Source organism: Brachyhypopomus gauderio, chromosome 3, assembly GCF_052324685.1.
Source record: "Brachyhypopomus gauderio isolate BG-103 chromosome 3, BGAUD_0.2, whole genome shotgun sequence".
Taxonomy (NCBI): domain Eukaryota; kingdom Metazoa; phylum Chordata; class Actinopteri; order Gymnotiformes; family Hypopomidae; genus Brachyhypopomus; species Brachyhypopomus gauderio.
This window is the reverse complement of record NC_135213.1, coordinates 41,302,525-41,325,256: the sequence shown is the minus strand read 5'-3', so window position 1 is coordinate 41,325,256 and position 22,732 is coordinate 41,302,525. Positions and strand designations below refer to the sequence as shown.

Genomic DNA, 22,732 nt, shown 5'->3' with positions numbered 1-22,732 from the left:
CACCATTGCAGCCAACAAAGAAATCATGAATGGGATGTACAGGTGAGCCTTTTTAACTGGGGTCACCAATTCTGACGGCAGCCATCAGAATATGTGACCCCACTGAATCTCCAGGTAACAATAGTACACCGTGACCCCACAATAACAGAAAACAATGAAAAAATAACCCTAACCTTTTATTAGTCTATATTTAAACATTTTATCCAAATGTTTAGAATAACCATTCGTAATGACAGCATCTTGCTTACGATGAAGCTTGCTATTTTCGTGTAAAATGATGTAACGAAACATTCTTGTTTAAGTACATTTATGTAATTAAGAGAAGATAAAATGTAGATGATCTGTCATCTTTTGGCTGGTGGACACCAACAAAACGAGTAAAGAAACGCATCAGCGTAGCATTCGTAAAACGTTGGTGCCTGTAAAAAAAAAGACTCGAAAGGACTTGAAATTCCAAGTTTCAGACTTGGGACTTGACTTGACGGTTGCCTGTCTTGACTCGAGACTTGACTTGACTTGACTGTCTTTGCTTGAGACTTGACTCGGGACTTGAGGATAAAGACTTGGACTTACTTGAGACTTGCAAAACACTGACTTGGTCCCACCTCTGCCAACCACTACTAACCCCTTAAAGTCCATTTAACAAGTCTGGGTGTCAGAATTTCAGCTATTCCAGAGAGTGGTTTTTGCATGAGCTGTATCCATTGGAATAGATGGAGTGGGGGGAGGAATGTGGCAGTGTCAGTTTATATACTGACATGGCTGGTAGACATTTTCTTGTGTCATCTCAAGATCTTCATTACCAGTGAGCATTGGTATATGCACATAAAACAGAAAGATGTACAACAGTACAACAGATGAACAGTGCTTTAGATTACAAATATTTTATTTTTTGTAACCCTAATTTCATACTAGAGTGTTTGTTGGTATTAACACAATCTAGTTTAACATTAATCTTTTAAAACAGATTCTAAACAGATTCTGAATATGGACAGTAACTTTTCCAATCGCCTTTCTGAACATGGTTCATGGCTTTGTTGTAGACTCCTCAGTACAGTTATCAAATTGTGCTCAGAGCCACAAAACTACTCAAGTGGGTTATACACAAATGTAGGAAAACCTCTTGTTGCTTTCTCTCTTGTTGCCACATATTGTTAAGAATATGAATATGTCCTCTAATGTTCTGTACACATGAAAAGAAACACTTAAAACAGTCCAAGTCATTAGACTCATGCAGCAACAGAATTGTGTAGTGACAATTATGAGAACTTGTGGCCACCACAAATACTTCATAGTCCTGATTTCCAACACAACACTGAAAAAGGAAACATATCTCAAGAGTCCAAAACACTGTAATACAGTCTAACAAGACATTAGTAACTGTTTGTCTATACAGTGGAAAAGAGTTCTCAGAAAACAACTGCATCTAGTAGTTCAGTGCCCATGACCTGCTGCAGGATTCATGCCAAACTGAGAGGGCCACAGGATATAACAGCATCCCACATTGTTCCCACTATCTCAGACACCTTGTTAACACTATTCTTTATAATCTCCAACTGCAATAAGTATCTTGGAGATTCTGAGAATTTACATACCTTGTGATTTGCATTGGCAGTTTTTCCAATGGTAGTCTCTGATGTCTTTTAGAGGTGATTGATGTCATAGCTGTATGCAAATACATCTAATGAATAAACAACTAGAGGTTAGTTAAGACTATTAAGACTAGAACACCTAAAAGAAATTGCTGAAGTCAATTTCGAAATGCATATCACAAAAATATGTAAACTACATACATTAAATGACAAGTAGTAACAAAAAAAATGACAGCTGTCAAGGTATTTCTGTTGTCAAATGTAGAACTCCTTACGAATTTCACTGCATTTACCGACACATAGCCTACCAAATCTTATACCATAATTTCTCCATTTGTGCGTCCAAAATGATACACTTCCAGTCTGTGCATTAGCCAGGTGCAGATATAGTGGAGCATTATGTTTTCAGTACACATTATTGGCTACAATTCCAGTATCCACTGGACCTCTGTTAGCAACAATAATTATCTTGGTGTGACAGCTCATATTATAGATGATGAATGGAAGATCCAGTCATTTGCTTTGAGCATGCAGAAGACCACTTCTAGGCACTATGGAGATGCCTGTGGCAGAGGCCTGGGAAATTAAAGAAAGTCTACCATCTAAAATGGTATTAAAAACATCTTCTGATTTACTTCAATTCTTCTTATTGAGAAGTTTTCTGCACTCATCTATTGGTCTGTGTAGTAGACTGGTGGAAAAATAAACAAGATGTTGAAGTTTATGATTATGTTCATTGATTCATTCATCATTCAAACTTAAATTAATATTTCTCATGTTAAATACTAAAATGCGATTAATTTTGATTAATTAATTACAAAGCTTCTAATTAATTCAATTAATTTTTTTAATCGCGTCCCACCCCTAATATTTTGCAGATGATGGTGTTCCTGTTTGAACCTGTACACTTGGTTGAGAAGGGGTCCATCATAATCTGGGTTCTCACCCAGCACTTTATAACTATAGTGTAAGCAGACGTTTATCATTTGATAACATTAAATAACACAGGCTACATTTCATGCTATTGCTAATGCTTGTTATTGCATACAGAGCACAGACAGCTCAGACAATAACTAAGCAATAACTTTTTTAATTGAAGCAATTTTGTGTTTTATTTATTAATAATTAATTATTATTAATTAATAATAACTAAGTTGTATTTTATCAGTTACACACAAAAAATGTGAAATTGGCATTATATTTTAGATTCTAAGATTTAAGTTCTGCTAATATTTACTTAGTGCTGTATTTAGAGTGATCTAGTTTAGTTTAATACAGCTTTACATGTACAGTATATTCTTAATGTGTGTGTTTGAGCTTGCATAGTTCCTTGTCAGTGTTTTGTTGAAAACAGACCTTCTGCTCATGGGTTAAACTTCTTTTTCATTTTCTTGGCCATTCTTCACCTCTTTTGTTAAGCTCTCTCAACTGCTGTTTGTTTCTATGGTAATGACTGAAAGCAATTCCAAGTGGAGGTGAGGGTGTGAATCACTATAGCGCTCGAGTGCCTTACTGTTCTACATTCAGCAACTGGGGAATAGGGGCTTCTCACACTCCCCAGGGTTTTATAACCAACTGCTTATATGCTTCTAAAGATTTGCACTTTGGGATCATTTTTATTGGGTACACCTATTCTGTAGCTATGTATAATGGGCTGGCATTCAGTTTACATTGACTTGTAAGTTATAATCAACCACTTTTGGACCCATTATTGGTATCAATCAATCAATCAAATTTTATTTATATAGCGCTTTTTACAACAGTTATCACAAAGCAGCTTTGTGCAGCGAGTCCTAGCCCCCAGTGAGTAAGACAAGGGCCACAGTGGCAAGGAAAAACTCCCTAGTTTTTTTGCATGAGGAAGAAACCTTGCGAGGAACCAAGACTCGGGGGGGGGGGAGCCCATCCTCCTCTGGCCGACACCGGTCACCACCGGTATCCTGTCAGTCATTACCATCGTTCAAAATATAGGTGAAAACTCACCTATATCAGCTAGCATATGAGTGAGCAAATGGTTTGTGTAATCATTGTTTGGTATTTTATTATTTTATAACATTTTTATTATTATTATTAATTTTTTATTGTACAGTGTCCTTGGGTCTCATGAAAGGCGCTTTATAAATAAAATGTATTATTATTATTATTATTATTATTATTATTATTATTATTATTATTATTATTATTATAAAGCCAGCACACTCATTGCCTCCTGTGCACGCCTGTCCTACCCTTTTACATTAGTTCATTAGTTCCATGTAAGAGCAAATTAACATAGTGCTCAAAAGAGCAAAATAAATCTTGCAGTTCATGCTAGATATAACACATTCCTAAGGTGAACTCTACAGAATATATGACGAGCAGTACAATGAGACAATAGCCTGCTCTCTCACTCCTTTAAACTATATCTTGGTATCAGCATTTCTGTCTCTTACTCTTTTCACCCTTGTTCCTGGCACTCACTACTTTTCTGACTTTTATTCTACTGGTTGAAGATCAACAGCTGGGCTTGTCATTTGGCTTCTGTTTATTCTGTGGTGTTTTAATCTCTGCATCTGTACATTGAGGTATTGTAGGTTACCGGGAGGATGCATTAATCACATAGAGTTAAAAAGAAGACATGATACATGACTCAATTTACACTGGGCACTGCGGTAGAGCTAGGCACAGTTTTAAATGAAAGGTCATTCATTTTGATGCTTTTTCCACTGCTGAGTGACAAGCCATGCGTGCAAATATTTCACATTGGTGTACCAAGTGAGGTGACATGGAAGGGTTAGGGTTTAGGTTTAGGGTTAGGGTTTGTGGTTAAGGTTAGGAGCCTGAAATGCTTTAGATCGCATATTAGTTACATGCAGTCATCACAGAATCATGTATTCGGTTATATCAGCAAGCAGAAAAGCAAATATGCACACAGCAGCAGCCAGATAAATAAATCGGCACATTAGGTTCATGTCAGGCAGTAGTTCCAGAGGCAGGAGACAAATACATAATCTTTAGAAGCATCCAAGCTCATAGATTTGTGCATCTGTGTAAATGTCTGCAGTGCTTTGCTTGTATTATCACACCAGATGTAAATGAGCTACTTTCTTTCAAATATTTGTTTGGTATCTCACTACAACGGTTAGGGTTAGAGTTAAGGTTTCGGATTTAGGGTTAGGGGTTAGAGAGTTGGGGTTAGGGTTAAGGTTTAGGGTTAGGGGTTAGGATTAGAGTTAGGGTAAACCTGTGGCAGTGCCTCAGGAGTGATGAGTGACGGAAACATTGGTAATGTGGTAGGTGTGTTTACTCAATTGCTGTTTCCTATATATAAAAATTACTTCACTGTACAGAATTGATGAGATCTGATATATAACTGGTCAAGATGGAACCATTTATGCTGCTTAAACTTGATCAAATCTAATCAAAGTTTATTTGTATAGCACTTTTCACAACACATGTTGTCACAAAACGCTTTACAGGATTTAAAAGGTTAACAGTACTATGGGTCCAGAACCCTAATGAGCAAGCCAAAGGCGACAGTGGCGAGGAAAAACTCCCTATGATGGTGGGGAATAGGAAGAAACCTTGGGAGAACCAAGACTCAAAAGGGAACCCATCCTCCATTGGGCGGCCCGTTAACATACAAATTACACAAAATACAGACTAATATACAAGTCACACACAAATCACACAATCAGACTAAGTAAAGGAAAAAATGAAAGTTCTGGGTTTTGATATTGTCACTGTAAATGTCTGAATGAATGTCTGATGAACGCCAGGCTTTCATTCCGTGTCGGAGCAGCGATGCTGGTATTGTAGGCTCCGACTGCAATGTTACTCTCCAGGTGAACCTCGGAGAAAAGATACGTGATGTAGTAAATATGTAACAGATTAATCAAAGACCAAACGAAACATATAAGTCTTTAATCGAGTTTTAAACATTGAGACTGTGTCTGAGTCCCGAATAGAGGCAGGAAGATTATTCCACAATTGTGGAGCTTTAAAAGAAAAGGCTCTTTCACCTGCTGTGATCTTTTTGATCCTAGGAACAGTTAATAACCCTGCGTCCTGCGAGCGAAGTGAACGCGCTGGGTAGAGGTCTGCGCGGGACTGCTTTTTTAATCCCACTCCCGCTTGTTTTAGACCCGCTCCTGCCAAAAAATCGCTTGTTTTAATCCCGCTCCCGCCCGCACCTGCTTGTTTTAATCCCGCTCCCGCCCGCACCGGCCAAAAAATCGCTTGTTTTAATCACGCACCCGCCCACCACATACACATTTCTGTCGCCCCCCGCCCGCAATCCTAATATGAATTGAATTAATTAGATTTAGTACTTGAAATTTTCTTATGTATTTATTAAAACAGCAATATAGCGATTGATCGCGCTGTCCCATTTCTTATCACAGTCCAAACACATCCCGTTAGGTGACGTACACCAACACTTTCTGACATGTATCACAACAAGCCGATTTCCATCTCCATTAATTACAATGGAATATGACTTCCATACATCAGACTTTCCTGTAGTTGGCTTAATTGTGGTGTATTCGCCTGTTTTAATAGAATTTTCCACAGCTGAAACTGGTTGACCGTCTACAGCAGGGGTCGGCAACCTATGGCACGCGTGCCACCATTGGCACACCGAGGCATAGTCACTGGCACGCGACACGCTGGACCAGCATCAGCAAAAATATATATTTTAATATAAATAATTATATTAATGGATTATACTTTCGCGAGTGACCGTAGCGCGACTCCGCACGCACACCTCGCGCGAACGGCGGAGGCGTTTAAACTTGGCGATCGATCGCGATATAATACTTTTTGTGTCGATTTACACCTCCCCCCCTCCTCGGTCAACAATTTAAACTCGCCGCCATAGTGGCACACTCATTGACTGGACATGTTAAAGTTGGCACTCCATGTCTCAAAGGTTGCCGACCCCTGGTCTACAGTCTCTGCCATTTCTGTATCAAAATGACAAAATGACGCACACTTCATGTTCACGTGATCAGTTGCTTAGCCAATATTTTGAATTAGTTTATTGCTTACTTACTGAATGATTAGTTGTTTTCGTCCTGTTCCTTATGCATGGAAATCATTGCGTTGTTATTATTATAATTTTCTAGACTATTAATTTGCGGGATTTTTCTACATGTATATGTGGTCCCGCTCCCGCATCGCCTGGACTAATTCAACTCCCGCTCCCGCCAATAACAATTAAATTCTGTCCCGCGCCGCAAGATATTCTGTCGGGTCCCGCGGGATTACCGCGGGAGTGCAGACCTCTAGCGCTGGGTTATATTGTTCAATAAGTTCACTAAGATAGTCTGGAGCTAAGCCATGCAGCGTTTTATATGTTAATAAAAGTATTTTATAGTCAATACGGAATCTAACTGGCAGCCAGTGTAATGACGATAGTACGGGACTAATGTGATCAAACTTTTTAGTTTTTGTTAAAACTCGTGCTGCTGCGTTCTGAACCAGCTGGAGTTTGTTTATCGATTTACCAGAACATCCAGCTAGGAGACTTGCAATAATCTAAACGAGAGGATATGAATGCATGGATTAGTTTTTCCGCATCACTAGTATTTAATATGTTTCTAATTTTAGCAATGTTGCGCAAGTGAAAGAACGCTACCCTAGTTATATTATTAATATGTGTATCGAACGAGAGATCTGGGTCTATTGTGACGCCCAAGTTCTTTACCTCTACGCTGGGGGTTATAGTAAAAGAATGTAGATTCAATGCTACATTATGTATCTTGTCTCTCGCAGCCCTAGACCCAACTATTATTAATTCTGTTTTATCGGGATTTAGTGCTAGAAAGTTACACGCCATCCAATGTTTTATCTCTTCTACATATTTCTCGATTTTACTGTTTGCGCCTAAATCATCGGGTTTTGCCGATAAATATAGCTGAGTGTCGTCTGTGTAGGAATGGAAACTGATGTGCTTATGCATAATCTCGCCTAAGGATAACATGTACAGTGTGAATAGAAGTGTTCCTAGGACTGTCCCTTGTGAGACACCATATTTAACCTGCACAGATTTAGAGGTTTTATTATTAACACTTACACATTGGAAGCGGTCAGTCAAATATGATCTAAACCAGGAGAGTGCGACTCCTTTAATACCTATCATGTTTTCTAGTCTATCCAGCAAAATGTTGTGGTCTACAGTATCAAAAGCTGCACTAAGATCTAACAGTATAAGGAACGAGACGAGCCCATTATCGGCTGATATTAGTAAATCATTCACTACCCTGAGTGAAGCTGTTTCAGTGCTGTGGTTTGGTCTAAATCCTGATTGGAACTTTTCATGGATACTATTTGATTGGAGATAGTGGTTTAACTGATTGGAAACTGCTTTTTCTAGAATTTTAGAGATAAATGGGAGATTAGAAATGGGTCTATAGTTGGCTAGAATCTGCGGATCGAGATTCTGTTTTTTAATCAAGGGTCTAATTACGGCACATTTTAATTGTTTGGGCATGTAACCTAGGTTAAGGGAGGAGTTAATCATATTAAGTAAGGGCCCTGCAATGGCTGGGAGTAGGTCTTTTAATAGACGGGTTGGAACTGGGTCGAATATACATGATGTAGGCTTAGACGAATTAATCAGTGTTGTGAGCTCTTTTTACGATATAGGATCGAAGCCATTTAGCTCAGTAATATTTTTGGATGCATAGTTAATAATAACTAAATTACTGGGGTTGGATTGGAGGTTAGGCTGCGATGTATTATGACTCTGTAGTCGGAAATTATCTATTTTATTATTTAAAAAGTTTAAAAATTCATTGCTAGTGTGTGTAAGTGCTGTATTAGAACTAGTGTCGTTGATATTTCTTGTTAGTTTAGATACCGTCGCGAAGAGAAATCTAGGGTTATTTTTGTTGTTTTCTATTAGTGTCGAATAGTGTGCGGCTCTAGCTTTTATTAGGGCATGTTTATATTTGACTATGGCGTCTTTCCATGTGATTCTAAACACTTCTAGTGAGGTGGATTTCCATTTTCGCTCCGCTGCTCGAGCTGCCTGTTTTAGAAGACGAATGTGTTCGTCATACCATGGTGCAAGCTTTTTCTCCCTAATTAATTTTGTTTTAATTGGAGCTACACTGTCTAAGGTATTGCTGAGTGTGGAATAAAACTGTTGTGTATCACTGACATCCCCAACACCATCCCTACCACACCCATCCCTGACATCCCCAACACCTTCCCTACCACACCCATCCCTGACATCTCCAACACCATCCCTACCACACCCATCCCTGACATCTCCAACACCATCCCTACCACACCCATCACTGACATCTCCAACACTATCCCTACCACACCTACCACTGGCATCCTCAACACCATCCCTACCACACCCATCCCTGACATACCAAACACCTTCCCTACCACACCTACCACTGACATCCCCAACACCATCCCTACCACACCCATCCCTGACATCTCCAACACCTTCCCTACCACACCCATCACTGACATACCCAACACCATCCCTACCACACACATCCCTGACATACCCAACACCATCCTCACCTCATCCATTTCTGACATCTCCAACACCATCCCTACCACACACATCCCTAACATCTCCAACACCATCCCTACCACACCTATCACTGACATCCCCAACACCATCCCTACCACACCCATCCCTGACATCTCCAACACCATCCCTACCACACCCATCCCTGACATCTCCAACACCTTCCCTACCACACCCATCCCTGACATCCCCAACACCATCCCTATCACACCCATCACTGGCATACCCAACACCATCCCTACCACACCCATCCCTGACATCTCCAACACCTTCCCTACCACACCCATCCCTGACATCTCCAACACCATCCCTACCACACCCATCCCTGACATCTCCAACACCATCCCTACCACACCCATCCCTTACATCCCCAACACCATTCTCACCTCATCCATTTCTGATATCTAACAAGGCCCACACCCCAAACTCTACATGCCTCAACACCTTCCCCATACCATGTCTGTGTTACCTAGCACCATAAAAATGTGAAATGCCATATTTGTCAATTGTGAATTTGCACTGCAATCGAAATTTTTACCCATCTGTGCAGTTAGAACACACACACAAACTAGTGATTACTAGGGGGCTGTGGTGCACACATGCCCAGAGCGGTGGGCAGCCCTAGCCCAGCTCCCGGGGAGCAGTTGGGGTTAGGTGCCTTGTTCAAGCACACCTCAGTCATGGCCTCAGGTCTGGGAATTAAACCCACGACCCTCCGGTCACAAGACCAGTTCCCTACCACAGGACCATGACAGACATCACCTGCTATATGAGACTTTTCAGGGGCATTGCCAAGTTTTAGACGTTGATTCTCATTAATGTGTGTCTTCAAAAAAACATAACAGGCTTCAAAATTTCATGGTTGAATTCAAATTTCAACCGTTAAACAATCTAGAAAGTTTGCAGACTTGATCAGGTATTAGAGTACTTCATTGTAGTATCATTTACCTGTAACAGTTTGAAATATCTAATTCACGTCCACTTTCTTCTTGTCTTTGTTTAGGGTCGGCATGTCAAAACAGGACAACTGGCTGCCATCAAGGTCATGGACGTCACTGAGGTGAGAAAAAGCCACAGACTCATAGGAATTTAGGAACATTCAACAATCCGCAATTATCAAGTTCTACCAAGAATCGTTTTAAAATTAATGGAGCACTCTGTATTTCTTCAATTATCTAGACATTATACTGACACCTAGTGGGCTGAATGTATCAGACATAAGATGTGTTAGATTTAGCCACCTGCATGTGGCACTCCTGCTCTATGGAACATAAACTGGTTTATTCAGCTAATTTATAGCATTCTGTTTCTTCGTCTAATAGTTAATTTTAAATAACTTAAATATAATCACTTTCATTATTGTTTGCTACTTTGTGGTGACAAAAAAACTGATTGCTTTGGCTATATCATGCAGGCTTGGCCAGTAATCAAAACAGAACATTAATAGCATTTGGGCCAGAACCACCAAGCTGAAGAATAGGTTCCTCACAGAGGCTGAAAATGATCTACTCTGCACTTACACTTTATTGTACAATGTGCAATGTGAATTCTTTTAATTCTGCACTTTATGACTAATAGTTGTACAATACTATTACAGAACTGTTGCCTCATCAGACAGTTATTGCACATTTGCTGTTACATATTATTATTGCTGGTTTGATGTCTTTAGATTCTCATAATCCTATTTCTGTCCACATTTGCTTACTTTATACTAAAATATAAATTATGTTTTCTATTCTGTTTTTATTATTGATGCTACCTGAGTACTACATTTCTTTCCCTTTCATGTATGCATATTCTGAAATAGCAATAGATCTAAAGAATGAATGTACTTCATTCCCAGCATTCATTCAGTATTTATTTGTGTGTATAGCATCTGTTGTAGTATTTTTGTGTATGTTGTTTTTGTACTTTCCTCCATGTTTGTTATAGTACACTTCATGTCTATATTCATAAGGCCCTACTCTGCGTCTTCATGTTATTTGGTAGCTGTGTGTGTTTGTTAGCCGTAGTTTGGTTAGGTCTTAGGCGTTTTGTTATTATTGTCATTATTGCCTTTATGTTGGTTGTCATTGTGATGGAGCTGCTCTTCACCACAATGTACACAACACATAAATATGGACATTGGTTTCATGATTATGTAAGTTGATAGCTAAATGAAGACGCATATGATTTTATTTACATTTTATTGAGTAATATTCATCAGTTTACCAAGGGATAACCTGCACAGAAAAAAGAAAAGTTATATAATGTAGGTAATGAAATGTGGGAAGGCAGCCGTGTTGTCTGGTTGAGAAAACAGATTGGGTTCTGTAGAGAGCTTTTATGGATTGGGTTTCCTGCCAAAAATCCAGGAAATGACATCACACCACTCCTGGGTAGCACTATAAAAGGCCTGATGGGAATTGTTTGAGGAGACTTTTTTTTGGTGAGAGAGCATGAGATGCAGAAATTAAGAAAGTATCTTGATGATTAAACTGTGCCAATTGATGTGAGGAACTTGTGAACTATCACATTTTGGTTTTTCTATGTCTTAGTTTGTTCCTGTAAATAGTTTTCTTGCCTCTATATGGGGATTACATAAACACATGCTACTTCTTTGCACCCTACTTGAACCAGACCCTGTGCCTTGTCTGCTGGTCACTCACAAATGGTGTCAGAAGTAGTGCCTGGTTCAGAAGTGGTTTGAGAAGTGGTGCCAGGAGTACCTGAGACCCTTTTAAGTGGATATTGCCGAGTGAAGGAAGGGCTGGTATGATCCTGAGGAGTAAAGGCATGGCGGACAGTTCGGTCAAAGACCCCACTCCCAGTGAGGCAATACAGGCAGTAGGAAAAACCAAGACAACAGAGACATCGCTGGAAGTGCTGACTGAGATGCTCCAGGGATTCATGGAGAACCAAGCTGCCAGGGATGAGCGGGCAGAGCAAGAGGCCAGTAGGCAGGAGCAGCGATGGCAGAGCCTACAACACCAGTTCCGACAGTTGCTGCACCAAGTAGACCAGCAAGGACGGCCAGAGACAGATTTCAGTGAAGCAGCCAGTATTTACACAGGAGAGGAAGGGGAACAGAGGGTACCACCAGGTTTCAGGGAACCTAAGCTGCATCCCCTGACTCCAGAAGACAACAGTGAGCACTTCCTGGCAACCTTTGAGCAAATTGCAAAGGTCTGTCGCTGGCACAAAGAGGACTGGGCCATTCGGTTAGTTCCTCTGCTTACCGGGATGGCCCGAAGTGCATATGTGGAGATGGACAGTGACCATGCAGAGGACTATGACAAAGTCAAGGCAGCGATCCTTGCCAAGTATGAAATCACACAGGACCTATAGAGGACCGCTAGAGGTTTTCGGGCAACGGAAATGTATCCTGGGGAGACTCCGCGTGAACTGTATGTCCGCCTAAAGGAGCTGTTCTCAAAATGGGTCAGACCGGAACAGGAAACAGTAAAGGAGATCTGAGATGATGATTATGGAGCAATTTCTGCGAATGGTGAACCCAGAGATGCAGGTGTGGATCAAGGACCAAAACCCCAAGACAGCTGAGGAGGCAGTACAGATGGCGGAAGTGTTCATCTCTGCAAGGAGGAGTCAAAAACCAAACAACTTCAGCTATGATCTACACTCCAGCCGTAAGTCTGTAAGGGGAAATGGGGGCCTTGGTCATGCTAATAGCAGAACATATGTTCACAGTAGGCATTGTGCACCCACAACACTATCCAAAACACCTCAAGATGACAGGCTAACAAGAACCAGTAAAGAGGTTAGATGCTTCTACTGTGGAGAGTTAGGTCACACAAAACCGTAGGAAGCACAAGTCAACCCTGTTGTGCACAGTCCCTAGACCAGAATCCGAGGTAGTAGTTGGGCAGGAAATGGGCCCCACTGTTTCGGTACTGGTAAATGGTCAGCAGGAGAATGCTTTGATTGACACAGTTCACAGACATTAGTGAGGGAAAGCCTGGTTCCTAGGGAAGACTGGAGTGAGAGCAGAGTAAATGTGAGCTGTGTACATGGGAATGAAAGAAGTTATCCTACAGCAGAAGGTAATTTAACCGTAGATGTCCAAACATTTCTCATAATAGTAGCATTAGCAGCTCAGTTACCATACCCAGTAGTTTTAGGCAGGGACATTTCAATTATGGTAGACCTGCTCCCCAAAAGTGAACAATGTTTGGTAGTGACAAGAGCACAGAGGGCAAGAGAAGCTCTAGCAGAGTTACCGTTTCAAATTACCGTGAAATAGAGGTAGACTCCTGCAAGTCAGTCAAAACCAAAGCACAGAGACACAGGGAAAAGTTCTTAAGCACCACACATATAGACCAGGAAGAGCCCACACCAGAACCACACATATAGACCAGGAAGAGCCCACACCAGAACCACACATATAGACCAGGAAGAGCCCACACCAGAACCACACACATAGACCAGGAAGAGCCCACACCAGAACCACACACATAGACCAGGAAGAGCCCACACCAGAACCAGAGACCCCGGTGGATCCCCTATACCAGGGGTACTCAACTGGCGGACCGCGGTCCGGATCCGGACCCGAACGCAGTCCTGTCCGGACCCAATCTCATTCCTGATTAACTGGATACGGACCAAAACAAAACCGTAGCATTTATTTCAGGGCTATTGAAAAAACACTCCGTCACGAGTGTTACGTTTGCCACCCCCGCTCAACAACTTACGTTCGCCACCCCGCTCTACAACAAGCCTGCCTGGTTGACGCTTCGCGAGCGGCGCGAGGGTCCGCGCGGCGAAAATGACGTAATCGCTGTGGCTCCGCGTGTGCGCGAGTGTCTCGCGCGCTGTCGGTTCGAGAGGTCGTGCATCTCTCGAATTTTGTAACTTTGCGCCGCGCTTCAGCGCAATGAACAAAGTCACGTTTTCAGGGTTCATACACCTTTATAAGGTGGAATTAAAGCACTTGTACGTCACTTTCAAGGTCCATTTCAATATTTCCCAGCATGTTAAACATAATTAAGTTAAATATTTATACATATACTCGAAATAATTCGCTTTTTTATCACATTATTTAATGGTTGTTTATTTAAAAAACGCCCAATCTTCACGTCTTCACGTTCTCTCATGTTTCGTCCTGGAATTACAAGAGGCTCGTATTTGTTAACCTAATACAAGAGAACTATTCAGTCAGACAGCTATTTGTTGTGAAACCAAGTAGTTACAATTTCAAGCATTTTAAAGTACTTTAACCTAAATTCCAGCACTTTTCAAACCTGAAACATATAGCAACATTAAAATTGGTCAGGTAAATGTTCATTCCCCTGTTTTGAGGGGTGTTTCTACCACATATCGTATCGGACAAAATGCCTATCGTTTCGGAGAACACTGCAGTGACGCTCGCGAAAGTATAAACACCTCCACCGTTCGCGCACCGTACCCCCCCCCCCCCCCCCCCCCCCCGCTCAACAACTTACGTTCGCCACCCCCGCCGCACCGGACCTCAGGGCACAGGTATCTGCCAAAATTGGACCGCGGACAAATTTAGTTGAGTACGCCTGCCCTATACCCTCAAATATTGCCATACTGCAGAGTCAGGATCCAACGTTGCAGCCATGGTTCAGTAAGGTGTCAGAGATTGATGGTGTGAAACAGAAGAGCACAGGTCTAGATGAAGAAGTGTATATGGTGAGAAAAGGTATTCTATACCAGCGTAAAGGTGAACTTGAGCTCCTATTTGTTCCAGCAGCCATGAGGCTAACAGTAATGAAACTGGGGCATTCCATACCTTGGGCAGGACATCTAGGTAAATAATAAAACACTAGCTCGTATTGGTGCATGTTTTACATGGCCAAATTTATACACAGATGTGACTGAATACTGTAGAACATGTCAGGAGTGCCAAATAACGTCAGGCAGATCAGTCCCTACAGCACATTTGCATCCTCTTCCTATTATTGAAACTCCATTTAAGCAGATAGGATTGGACAAAGTGGGCCCATTGGAAAGGAGTAAGTCAGGGAATAAGTATATTTTAGTCATATGTCACTATGCCACCCGATACCCTGAAGCTTTTCCGTTACGAAATGTTAAGGCTAGACAGATAGCTAATGTTCTTTTACATCTGTTCTCAAGGGTAGGTCTCCCTCGGGAAATTTCGACAGATCAGGGTGCAAATTTTCGGTCTAGATTATTGTGAGATGTCTATAAGCTACTAGGCATACATGGCATTAAGACCTCCCCCTATCACCCGCAAAAAGGTGGCTTGGTGGAACGATTCAACCAGACTCTCAAAGCAATGCCACAGGCATCCACAGGATTTTCCCCCTTCGAGTTGCTGTATGGAAGTCATATAAGGGGCCCATTAGACCTCTTGAAAGAACAGTGCGAGGAGCCTAAGTCCACTGGAGAGAATGTGGTGACATATGTGATAAAGATGAGGGAGAAGATGGAGGAGATGACAGCACTGGCCCAGGATCATCTGTGGAAGGCACAGTGCAGCCAAAGAACGTGGCATGACCGGAAAGCTCGCACGCGAGAGTTCAGGCCGGGACTAGAGGTGATACTATCTGATGTTCCAGTTCACGGTGATGCAGTTTGGCCTACAGGGGGCACCAGCAACATTCCAGAGGTTGATGGATAAGATTCTAGAAGGTACAACAGACTATGCAGCAGCATAGCTGGATGATGTGCCCATCTTCAGCCACACCTGGAAGGACCATATGGCACATCTCAAGGACATACTCTATAGGATCTAAAAGACCAGATTAACCATTAACCCCCAGAAATGCGTGGTTGCCAAGCACCAGATCATGTACCTGGGATTCGTGTTGGGTGATGGGCTGGTGCGATCACAAGTGGAGAAGGTGGAAGCGATACAGTCATTTCCAGCACCCACCACTAAGAGGAGAGTGCGGTCGTTCCTAGGGCTGGTGGGGTGGTATAGAAAGTTTATACCTCAGTTCTCCACCAGAGCAGCAGCCCTTACCAGCCTCACAAAGAAATCAGCAGCAGGCAGTGTGAAACGGACAGAGGAATGTGAACAGGCGTTCAGGGACCTGAAGGGGCTCTATGGGAGAATGCAGTTTTGCAGAGTCCTGACTTTGACAAACCCTTTGTTCTGCAAACGGATGCCTCAGGTATTGGACTGGGGGCAGTTTTATTGCAGGGTGATGGTGAGGATTGACGACCAGTGGCTTTTATCAGCTGGAAACTGTCCGCGGGAGACACGGTACTCCACGATTGAGAAGGAGTATCTGGCAGTGAAATGAGCAGTGGACTCTTTTAGGTACTACCTATTGGGTAGACACTTTGTACTGGAGACAGACCACTGAGCTCTTGTATGGTTGGACAAAATGAGTCACTAGGTGGTATCTTCCTTTGCAACCTTATAACTATACTGTTAAATACAGGACAGGCGTTTCAAATGTGGTGGCAGACGCATTGTCCAGAGCTGCTGATGGCTTGTCTTCCAGCCCCGTCCATCAGCTGGAGATGGGGGAGGGGATGTGATGGAGCTGCCCTCCACCACGGTGTACACAACACATAAGTATGGACATTGGTTTCATGATGTTTTAAGTTGATAACTAAATGAAGACGCATAGGATTTAATTAACATTTTAATGAGTAATTTTCATCAGTTTACCAAGGGAGAACCTGCACAGAAAAAGAAAAAGTTGGGAAATGTGGGAATTTTATTTGAGCAATTTAAACGAAAGATGGTGATTGTATGCAGAAGAAGGCAGCCATGTTGTCTGGTTTAGAAAACAATGGGTTCTGTAGAGAGCTTTTATAGGTTGGGTTTCCCGCCAAAAATCAAGGAAGTGACATCACACCACTCCTGGGTAGCACTATAAAAGGCCTGATGTTAATTGTTTGAGGTTTTTTTTTGTGAGAGAGCATGTAATGCTGAAAGTAAGAAAGTATCTTGATGATTGAACTGTGCCAATTGATGTGAGGAACTTGTGACCTATCACATTTTGGTTTTTTTATGTCTTAGTTTGTTCCTGTAAATAGTTTTTAGATTACATAAACACATGCTACTTCTTTGCACCCTACCTGAACCAGACCCTGTGCCTTGTCTGCCGGTCACTCAGTCATTATTAAATTGTTTATCTGCTGCTTTTACATCCAAAACCAGTTGCACATTAATCAATCAATTAATTATGGTTCCATTTTGTATTTGTTTGTCTTAGTCCTCCATATTATGGAGTGTTTGGTAAGGAAGAGGTAATGTCCACCCAGGCATCTGTGTCAGACTACAGCATCATGATCATTCTTTAGTTGGATTATGTATGGAAGTGCTTGTGTTGGCAGCTACTCAACAGATTACTTAGAACAGACGGCCGGATATTCCTTTAATGTGTCATGATGACTTATAATGGGCCTATTGTTTAATTATTGTTTTAATTGAAAAACATTCATTTTTCACTACTCATTATTTATTGCATTACTCTACTCATTCATCTTATTTTAAAATCTTTAATTTACAACAAATATTACATCTTATATTTTATATATTAAACATTGTTGATTAAATAAACTATTTAAAGTACCAAATGTAGAGTTTAAGTTTATGCATTTAGAACAAAATGAACTTGGAGGCTGAAATCTTAGACTATAGATGCCATTTCATCTTCAAAATTGAAAGTGTAAAAAACACTTGTAAAACAGTATATCTATGTATGTCATTACTTAGTCCATAAGTAACAAAACTTTTAATTTTAGAATAGATTATGTACAGGTTTTGTAGCGAACACTTTTATTTAACCAAAATTATAGCACCACTAGGACAAGTTAGATCTTAATATATTATTTAGGCTTATTAGATATAATCCAATGTGCATTATTTTTTATTCCACTCTTTAGTTTGAAAAATAAACTCCCAGAACTGTATTTCTTTCAACCTAGGAATATTGCTAACTCTGATGTAAAAGATCATTCATGCCCTCATCTCCTCTCACACTGACCACTGCAGTTCACTCTCCCTGGATTATCTGAGCTTGACATGCATGTTGTCAGTGCAGAATGTTCCTGTTTCTACTTGTTTCCTCGGCTTGACTACAAGTCATTTATCCATACTGTCGTTTATCCATACTGTATTCCAATGAATAAAGCCACCAGAGTCTTAGAAAAACACTTATGATGGGCGCAACAATGATCAGATCAGGATCGATACTATTTTCATTTCTGACAGCTAGTTTTCATTACATTTTTTAAAATTCAGTAAAATTTAATTTACATTAAAAAATTCTACAGACCTCTGATTATAAAGTACATGCTCATTTAGCTAAAAATAAAATTTTTAAGTAAAAACAAAAGATTACAAATTAGCACAATAACAAATTATCTTATGAAACTGTATATTAACTCTAAGCAGAAACTTGAACTGCCTTACAGAACCTCATAAAAGAAATGAGTCCTGGAAAAGTCTGAGGGAAGTGTTGACGTGTTTTCCATATTTGTGTTATCTGTATAAATTTAAGTATAAATAAATTAGTATAAATGTATTAAAAAGTATAAATGTTTATCCTTGCTGTTATCTCACGGGAGTGTGCCTTCATTTCAATTTGAGGTTTATTACAACTATTACTCATATAGTCTTGTTCACTGGTTGTCTCTTATGCTCACACACTTTTTTTCTCTTGCTGTGTCTGTGTGTGGTGTATGCGGGTATGTGTGTGTGTGTGTGTGTGTGTGTGTGTGTGTGTATATTGGGCTGAATCTAGGATGAAGAGGAGGAAATTAAGTTGGAGATTAATATGCTGAAGAAATACTCACACCATCGAAACATTGCCACCTACTATGGTGCCTTCATCAAAAAGAGTCCTCCAGGCCATGATGACCAGCTGTGGGTGAGTACAATATCTAACCCTGAACTGAATTCAGCTCTGGGTCAGTACAGGTGTGACTACAGGTTTTCAGTCTAACCAAGCAACAGCGCATTTGATTCCATGTTTTAATCAGTTGGTTTCAGTCATCAAATGATTAATCAGGTACAACTCCTGCTTCAATTTAAATCCTGCAGTGACACCACCTTTCTGTGGTTCAACATCTCTGGTTTATACAGTTGTGAAATAATCAAAGTCTGTCCAGACACTGACCAGTCTGGCCAGCAGAAAAAAGATGTAAGGTTTGTGCATTTGTGCAGTTACTGGCAAAAACTGCATTTGTACAACTGCATCTTTACATGTGATGCATGAAGGTTTGTAAATCATCACAAACATGGTTTTCTAAAAATAAAATAATCTTGTGAAATGAACATCAAAATCTCAATCTGTAAAGTAGACCTTACAAATAAGGGACACACAGATAAAAGATGTCCCTCTTTATTCTTCATTCTTTATTCAACAAAAGTAATTTCTCTCCCAAAAACAAGAAATCTGCCAAGTGCAAAAAAAGAAGCTAATTTTAGTTAGTAGCTTGTCACACCTGCTTTTGTAGCCATTACTTCAAATAAACGTCTGTAACCACAAACAAGTGTATCACATCTACTTTTTTGGATTCTTGCCCACTCCTCCTTCCAGAACTCTGCCAGTTCAGAGACGTTGGAGGAACATCTGTACCGGCTGCTTCAGATTTTGCCACAGCATTTCTTTGGGATGGAGGTCCGGACTTTGGGCCAATCCAGAGCCGTTCCTTGGTAGTTTTGCTGGAATGCGTCATTGTCTTGCTGATAATCCATTTAACTCAGTGACTGATAGCAGGAGATTCTGGTCAAGAATTTGTTGATGGTCCTCTGGGAATTGATGGTTCCTGGATAATATGTAGTTGTTCAGGTCCACAGGCAGAAAAAAACATGCCCAGACCATCACATTTCTACCACCATGCTACACTATTCGGAGGAGGTTCTTTCCTTTATTTGCAGTGTTGATTTTTCTCCAAACATGGAGAGAGAGAGAGAGAGAGAGAGAGAGAGAGGAGAGAGAGAGAGAGAGAGAGAGAGAGAGAGAGAGAGAGAGAGAGAGAGAGAGAGAGAGAGAGAGAGAGAGAGAGAGAGAGAGAACGGACTTCTAGAAAGCCACTGCTTTGTCCAAAAAGCTCTCTGGCATTTAAACTGGCAACTTTCTTGAGAGCAGAGGCTTCCTTCTAGCAACTCTCTCATGAACGCCATGTGTATTGATGTTTCACCTGATTGTAGATGCATGTACGGTTATCCCAGATGGTGCCAGAGAGGTCAGCAACTCTCTGGAGGTGATTTGTGTGTGTGTGGTGTGTGTGTGGCCTTTACCTGAATTATTAGTCTGGTGCTTCTTGGTGTAAGTTTTGATGTCCGTCCACTTCTGGACAGAGTTGTGTTGATGCTGAGTGGCCTCCACTTGTAAATGATCTGTCTTACAGTGGATGGGTGGAGCTGGACTCTTTTGGAGATGGTGTTGTAGCTTTACCCAGACTGATGGGCTTCATCACCTTCTCTCTGATGTCGTCAGATGTCTCATTTCCTCTCAGTATTGTTGATCTGTGTGCTTTGCGCCTTTACAGCACAACAGTGGTTTGGTTGGTTTCCTCTCGCTTCTAATCAGTTTCGAAAATATTTTCCCCAATGATGTCTCATTTGATTGGCCTGCTTGATTACTTTTGAGCACTCACGTGTGTTTCACCTGAGTCTTTTACCTAATTTGACTTTACCAATTCAGCTGTGGTTCATTTAGTTTTACACTCTGCTCTGATTCCATGTTTCATGTCATTTGCTGAAGACACATTTCCCTTAAAACAAGTAAATGGAATTGATGAAAATAAATTCATCAATTTCATATACAAAAACAGGTGATGTTGACATAAGAGAATCGTGGTTAAACAACAGAAAAATCTAAACTACTCAGGAATTTCACAAACTTTCAAGCAGCATTGTAAAGTGTAGTGAAGTAGACAACATTTCCAGAGAAACAGCGAATTTCAGACAGGTCCATCATCAGCTGTGCAAACAAAGTGCTATAATTTATATACAGTATATATCATAATGCCTTGGAGGTACAGGAACAATTTAATGGAGTTTTGTGTTTTTTTAAGATGGCACGTAGTGTTCTGACTGTGTGTGTGTGTGTGTGTGTGTGTGTGTTTGTGTGTGTGTGTGTGTGTGTTGTTACCATGACCACCATGTGAAGCTGGTGATGGAGTTCTGTGGTGCTGGGTCAATCACAGATCTGGTGAAGAACACTAAAGGGAACACACTGAAGGAAGACTGGATTGCGTACATCTCTCGAGAGATCCTCAGGGTACCACACATTCACTCACTCCCTCACTCACTCCCACACTCACTCACACACTCACATTCACTCACATTCACTCACTCACTCACTCCCACACTCACTCACACACTCACTCACACACTCACATTTACTCACTCACTCACTCACTCACTCACACACTCACATTCACTCCCTCATTCACTCACATTCACTCACTCCCTCACTCACATTCACTCACTCACTTACACACTCACATTCACTCACTCCCTCACTCACATTCACTCACTCCCTCACTCACATTCACTCACTCCCACACTCACATTCACTCACTCACTCCCTCACTCACATTCACTCACTCACTCACTCACTCACTCCCTCACTCCCACACTCACATTCACTCACTCACTCACATTCACTCACTCACTCACTCACTCACACACTCACATTCACTCACTCCCTCACTCACATTCACTCACTCCCACACTCACATTCACTCACTCACTCCCTCACTCCCACACTCACTCCCACACTCACTCCCACACTCACTCCCACACTCACATTCACTCACACACTCACATTCACACACTCACATTCACTCACTCACTCACACACTCACATTCACTCACTCCCACACTCACATTCACTCACTCACTCCCACACTCACATTCACTCACTCACATACACTCACTCACACACTCACATTCACTCACTCACTCCCTCACTCACACACTCACACACTCACATTCACTCACTCCCACACTCACATTCACTCACTCACTCCCTCACTCACATTCACTCACTCCCACACTCACTCCCACACTCACATTCACTCACTCACTCACTCACTCACACACTCACTCACACACTCCACATTCACTCACTCACACACTCACATTCACTCACTCACACACTCACATTCACTCACTCCCACACGCACATTCACTCACTCCCACACTCACATTCACTCACTCACATTCACTCACTCCCACACTCACATTCACTCACTCACTCTCACACTCACATTCACTCACTCACTCCCACACTCACATTCACTCACTCACATTCACTCACTCACACACTCACATTCACTCACTCCCTCACTCACTCACACACACTCACATTCACTCACTCACTCACATTCACTCACTCACTCACACACTCACATTCACTCACACACACTGTCCTCACATTAACAAACACAATCACACTCACTGACACTGATGCCTGTAACATTTACTGTTTATAGTTTTGGTTCTGTACTCCACCCCATTCATTTTACAATGAAAGAACGACCTTGTTTTTGCATGCACACAGACTGTTGTCCTGTTCGTGAGAATAATCTGTGGTCATATTTTTTTTGTCTCCTCCTAATGTTATCTCTATGTTTATCCCCCCATTCTGCGTAATCGGCGGCGCACTAGTTGCAGCGGCCACTCTGGGCTCTGGTGCTTTAACAC

General features: G+C 41.4%; 1 protein-coding gene across 6 annotated transcripts in view; it reads left to right on the top strand.

Annotated features, from left to right (window-relative positions):
* LOC143509563 (mitogen-activated protein kinase kinase kinase kinase 4-like) overlaps positions 1-22,732 on the top strand; it is a 76,253-nt gene that overhangs the window by 5,300 nt on the left and 48,221 nt on the right. For 5 of the 6 annotated variants that reach the window (XR_013129706.1, XM_076998430.1, XM_076998427.1 and 2 more), the window contains exons 3-5: positions 10,130-10,186; positions 18,816-18,941; positions 21,192-21,302. Coding sequence is in view for 5 of the 6 variants with exons in the window: in XM_076998430.1 (XP_076854545.1) it covers positions 10,130-10,186; positions 18,816-18,941; positions 21,192-21,302 (294 nt within the window). In the remaining variant the exon portion in view is untranslated. Of the gene's footprint in view, positions 1-10,129; positions 10,187-16,503; positions 16,637-18,815; positions 18,942-21,191; positions 21,303-22,732 lie in introns of those variants that run through there. The other variant, XM_076998428.1, reaches the window with a different exon arrangement.